Source organism: Xenopus tropicalis, chromosome 1 (genome assembly GCF_000004195.4).
Source record: "Xenopus tropicalis strain Nigerian chromosome 1, UCB_Xtro_10.0, whole genome shotgun sequence".
In the NCBI taxonomy this organism is placed as follows: Eukaryota; Metazoa; Chordata; class Amphibia; order Anura; family Pipidae; genus Xenopus; species Xenopus tropicalis.
The window spans coordinates 100092540-100098539 of NC_030677.2; the positions used below are offsets into that span (position 1 = coordinate 100092540).

The window sequence follows — 6000 nt, forward strand, 5'->3', positions numbered from 1 at the left end:
TAGCTGACACGGGTAAAGGCTGTATGCTATTTACACTAATGGGCATTTGTTGTTGTTTTTTCCTACAAGGGACAAATTGCAGTTACTTTAGTTTAAAGTTCTGTAGAAAGTCACAAATACACACAAAAAGGATTCCTTGTTCCATCCTCTCATTTTACTTAAAGAGAGAAATCCACCCCAAAACAGTTTAGTGTAAAATGAAGCAAAGTGTAATACTATCAACTTTTCAATATAAATTAATAAAAATATATTGGTAAATGTTTTGGTATAAAAAGCATTACAGGTTTGGCTGTTCTCTGCAATTCTAGTTCTGTTTCTTAAAACAATGTAGCAGATGTCAGCTGATTAACAGACTGGAGGATAACTGTTTTAAAAGTCAAGATCAGAGAATAAAAGGGATGAACAAATTCTCCCCAGAATGGCCCTGCTCCTTTAGACTAGCCTTTCAAAGGCAAGGTTGCACAAGGGATGCTAGTGGGTGCCATATCCAGCTACTTTCTGCTGACAAGGAGCATACACTTTAGAAACCAAGCCTAGATTGGCAATTAATACAAATGTATATATGTATGTATGTACGTACGTACGTACGTACGTACGTACGTACGTACGTACGTACGTATAACTTTATTTATAAAGCGCCACAAGGGTACACAGCGCTGTACAGTCTTACAGAATACAAAATTACACACAGGGAGGACGAGTGATATAATAAATAAATACATATATGTATGTATATATATATATATATATATATAAGTGCCATGTGGTATGAGACACAGTAGGAAGGAGGTCCCTGCCCCGTAGAACTTACAATCTAAGTGGTTGGGTAACATACAGGCACAAACTGGAAGGTAAGAGTGCACCAGGTATGGGCATTTGCCCTTAAGCGCAGGACTGGGCAAAATAATGTTTTAGTGCTCCAGAAGGTAACAGCTGAGTTTTTTCTTAAAGAGAGTGGGTGAGTTTTCCCTACGGAGGGATTCAGGGATAGAATTCCAGAGGTAAGGAGCAGAGAGATAGAAAGGTTTAAGACGAGAGAGTGCAGTGGGTGTGGATGGTGTAAAAAGACGGAGGCTCTGAGGGGAGCGGAGAAGACGACCAGGAACATGTAGGGAGACCAGTGAAGAAATGTAGTGAGGAGCAGAGGAGTGAAGGGCTTTGAATGTCAGCAGAAGGATTTTGTAAGCTATCCTTTGCTTAACAGGCAGCCATGCTAGTGAGCTTAAATAAGGCTGAGCAGGTTCCCTCTTAGGAAAGAGCAGGAGGATCCTGGCAGCAGAGTTTAAAATTGATTGCAGGGGAGAGAGGTGGGAGTCTGGGAGGCTGGTTAGTAGGAGATTTCTTCTTTTTGCCAAAAAATGCAGGGATCAAAATCAACTAAAAATGCCCATAGCCCTTAATATATTAAATAAACACAACAGGATTGTTTTCCACCAACATGGTTTCATGCAACCTAGCTACCATTTAGTATATGTATTATTTCATATTATTTCATTAATAAAATAAGAACAGTTTGCTTAAAATGGGTTCTACGTCAACATATTTTAGAGCTTTCTGATTAAAAGAGCCTATACCTGTACTGTGATTACAAGTATATTGATTATATTGAGACATGAACAAAAACTGCAGCCTTGCAACTTGTGAAAAAATAAACAATTTTCTTCCCACATAAAAACATCAACTTTAATTCAGTTGCTGTAACAGGACACATAGGCATTTGAGATACATGGAATAGTGTGGGAAATACATGGAATAGTGTCAGTTACCACACAAAATTGGGACAACGTTACATCCTATTCAGTAGACATTGCATGGGTACCTACAAATTAGCAGACTCCAAAATGCATTGTCTTTCATTAGTCAGACATATAATAGGCATTCTAATGTCAGGATTAAAGTTGTAGCGGGTATCGTTATTTCCCTAAAGGGATTTGCAACTGTAGCGTTTACTGAAGTTAAGGGTTGTTACAGTAGATACAAACTTTGTGATTAGCCCGGGTAATAGAGATTAGATTTTAACTTTCCTTCTTACTTTTTTTCTATCCAAAAGTTTTAACCAAAGTTTTTAAGTGATGAAATAAAGATACAATTTTTAATTGTGGTATACAGTGTGCCAGAAAAATGTTTTGTGTGTCTTCCCTTCTTAGGAATTTTTTCTAGTTATGATTACTATCACACACTGTGCACCCTGAAACTATAGTGCAGGGCCAATTTTTCTTTTTCTTTTTTTTAGGATTAAAGCACCCTACACAACTTAATGCCATGAAGACAAGTAAAAAAACGGTTTAAAAATCTAATGCAATCTAAAGTAGACAACTGCAACATTCAACCATATGACTTAAGCCATGAAATGGAATAACGTACTGGGCTACTTGTCTCATGTTGCTATAACGTAATGTCACTGATCTGTAAATCACAGAGCATTTCTTTTGATTGTGGCTTCCCATTTTATAGTTGTTGCAGGGGACTGCCACCCCCTTAGCAAATGTGTATGCCTCTTGCACTATGTCCCCTGAAACTAGGGAATGCTCAGATTAAAAGCAGATATCTGTTGCCTGTGGTTTTTGTTGAGTACAGTCTCCAGGTAACCTTTACATGCTGCAAGGTTCATAGGAAATGCAGGGTAACTTTCAAACTTTTTTTTAAGTTTTTGATCCTAATGAATGACCCCAGCAAAGCTTCTCTCCCAATGGTTATAGCCCAGAGTGGTTTATTAAATAACAGTTACATTTTACATGTAACACAGTATCTCTCAAGTATAACCTCCCATATATTTCCTTACCTTTGGCAACACTTTAAAATAAAAATGGGGAGATGGGAAGGGGAATAGTAAACTCACTTCTTGACATTTGCCTCTCCATTGGGAATCCTTCTCAGCTTCTTTTTTTTCAAGATTTTGACAGCACGGCGGCACAGTGTGTCAGAGTCCAGCATTTCCTTTACTTTCCCGTAAGAACCCTCCCCCAGAAGGTCCCCCATCAGATACTTTCCAACCAATTTGGCACGCTTGCGGCGAGGTTGATAAATCACTTCAGTGGAGTCAATGCGGTGAATGAAAGTGTCCATTCCTACTGACAGGTCTCCCAAAAAGCCAATCTCTTGTGACCCCCCTTCATCCATACTTGAAGGACACAGCATTCCTCCTTGCAGTCCCACTTTTCCCGGGACAATCCCGGTTTTCTTAGTACAGCCTGCAGTCCCGGTTCGCTGTTCAAAAGTCCCGCAGCGCCGTTAACGTCTAGCTCCTTGACTCCTGCCGGACAGCTACTACAGACATCACAAGTCTCATCTCGCGATAGATGTGACGTCACACACGTAAATAAGCGTAATGACGCTACACGTAGCCGTCAGGGGGAATGTGGGGTGGGGACGTAGTACATAAGTATCAAGCAGTATAAGCCGTAAGCTATAGGCTGACACTAAATCGTGTCCCTAAAGTTTTCCTGTGGTTGGAACTCTGCTTTTTTGAAGTTATGTAGGAAAAATTATTTTTTTCGTGTGGTTGCCAGCAATGCCCACTACCCGCAGAGCCATCCTTGTTTAACTTAGTGGGTGCAGGCGGCAGTAGCCCAATTGCTATCACTGGAGTTTCAGCACTTTGCAAAATTATAAGAAAATACTCCAAAAAGAGGCGAAAAGTACAATTTATTTTTTATATCTTGTGCCAGGGTACACACAAAAATTGACAATTTTTCCTGTTCTCCCGCAATACCTGCTGTCATTAAAGCCTCTTTTCTGAATTTGACTAAAAGGGAACGTTTTTGTGCGAACTTGGGCCAGATAGCATTCATCTTTAGTTTTTTGTTTTCTGTGGGTTCAGTGTTTTTGTAAAACAAAGGGGCAGATTTCAGTTTGGAGACAAAACAAGGGCTAATTTAAGAAAGAGAAAGTAATGAGTGACTAAACCAAACGTAATCTTGTGTTCTAGGCTCTTTCTTTTCCACAGTTGCCTCATGGTCCAAAGACTGGGTGAAATTGACAAATAGTTATATTTTTCTCTTTACTCTCCTCTCCTAATACTGAAGTGTGCAGGTTCCCTGTCGGTTTTGCAGCCAAAAGTTCTGGGTTCCTATAAGGGTGTGTCTGGTTGTTCTTACCACTGATGTCAGGCCCAGACTAGTAATCTTTGTACTTAAAAATGCTTAATCCGTGTACTTGAAATGCCATGGCTTGATTTGAATCCCAGACTGGTCCTGCCTGCTGTCATCTTGTTAAATCTTCAGATCCTGCTGCTCAGTTTACTACTTTAAGCACTGCCTCTGGTGCCTACTGTGATAACCTGGTACACAGATGTAGCAGAACTAGAAAACCCACATGGAGATCTTAGATAGCAGCTAAGCTGCTAATGCATATTAAAAGGAACAGTTAACATTCATACAGGGATGGATGGAACAACATTACACCTACTCTGATTTTTTTTTATCCTGTTCTGGGCTGCTTCTTGATCCCTGTGTTGGCAGCACCTGCAGTAAGAAGGGGATTGCCTGGAGGATTTACTAGGTCCTATTTCTATGTCTATATCAGAGGGATTTGAAAGGTGATCTGGCCCACTCTTCCAGCATTTTGTCACAGCCCCATGAGAAGAATTTGTGACATCATCACTACAGAGAACATAACTGCGGCAATGTTATTAATGACTGGTTGAGTGATAAATAAGGATAAAAATATCTTTTCAGGAGCAGAAACAAGTGATCAGACATCGACTTACACTTTTGTCCCTGCTCAACTTTACTAAAAAAAATGCTTTGATAGTTTCATGGTGGTTAACATCAATATTGGACAATAAAAAGTTTTCTGCCTCATTGCCCAATTCTTTCTATTTTAGTTTTTTCCTTTATTGGAACTTGCACGTGTGGCGGAGGTGTGCACAAGGATCTGGCTCAGCTGTACTGCTTTTTTGTTCAAGGGTAGCAGTTACTTAAAAAACTTTTTCATGTTTTTTTTGGCGTTTAGTAATTCCTGCCTCTACTCCCAATATTTGACCAAAAAAGTATAATACTTGCTTTTTTACATGGTATCAGGGCAGCTGTACTTTAATCACCTCTTAAGATAGGGTGATTTTTTTTAGTGTACTTTTCATGTTTGCCACTAGAGGGCAATAACCACTAAAGTTGGGCCTATTGCAATCAGAACCCAAGTAGGTAACTGCTGGACATTTTTACTTACATTTTTAAAGACCCCATTTGACTTGCCAAAGTACTTTACCCCTTGGACAGAATTTTTCTGAACTTGAGTCATGTGATAACTACATATTCTCTAATAATGTATGAAATCCTATAAGAGCAGGAACATTACCTTTTGTGATGCTGACATAATGGGTGTTGCTTCATACCTTCCTCTATTTGTTCTGCTCTGTTATTGTTGCTTGGTTCCTGCTCTGTACTGTGACAGGACGCTGAGAGTTTATAATTTCCATGGTGCAGATTTGTCTTTAAGGGATACTGTTCTACATGGTAAGTCAAAGGGGCACAGTACACTGGGGCACAAGAGTTGGGTCTATGAATGTTTAAGTTCCAATATTAAAAGGAATATAGGAACAACTGTTGCAGTAAAACGTGCAGTGCTATGGGTAGTGAGCATCAAGATGTTGTGCAGCAGTGGGGGAACAATTCTGACTGAATGGTTATACTCTTTCTAAGTGAGATCCACAAAGCCAGTGGGCCTCAATCAGATGCAGGTCCACCTAATTTGACCCTGCAGGTCTATCAGTTGTCTTGCTAGACCATAGCACGTGTGCTCCCCTGTTGTAAGCTGCCAAGTAAGCTGGAGACTTTTTGACATGCATTTAAACTTTGTAGGGGCTGATATACTAACAGTTAAATTCACCAGTGCAGCTCCACATAGCAACCAATCAGACCTTTGCTTTAAAGTGAAATGACACTTTTAAAATGAAATTTTAAAATATGAATCTACATAAAAAGCTACCCAAAGGTCATGTTAATCTTTTTTGCTGATAGGGCTGCTTTTGTAAGTAATTGTTATGAAGTTCCTAAACCTGAC

The 6000-nt window shown here is 39.6% G+C and overlaps 1 protein-coding gene across 1 annotated transcript in view; it reads right to left on the reverse strand.

Annotated features, from left to right (window-relative positions):
* The window catches only part of stk11 (serine/threonine kinase 11), a 31941-nt gene extending 28685 nt beyond the window's left edge, over positions 1–3256 (reverse strand). The window contains exon 1 of the mRNA NM_001016533.2: positions 2840–3256. Within this exon, the coding sequence (NP_001016533.1) occupies positions 2840–3138 (299 nt within the window). The 5' untranslated portion in view covers positions 3139–3256. The remainder of the gene's footprint in view (positions 1–2839) is intronic.
* Positions 3257–6000: the final 2744 nt, after the last annotated feature.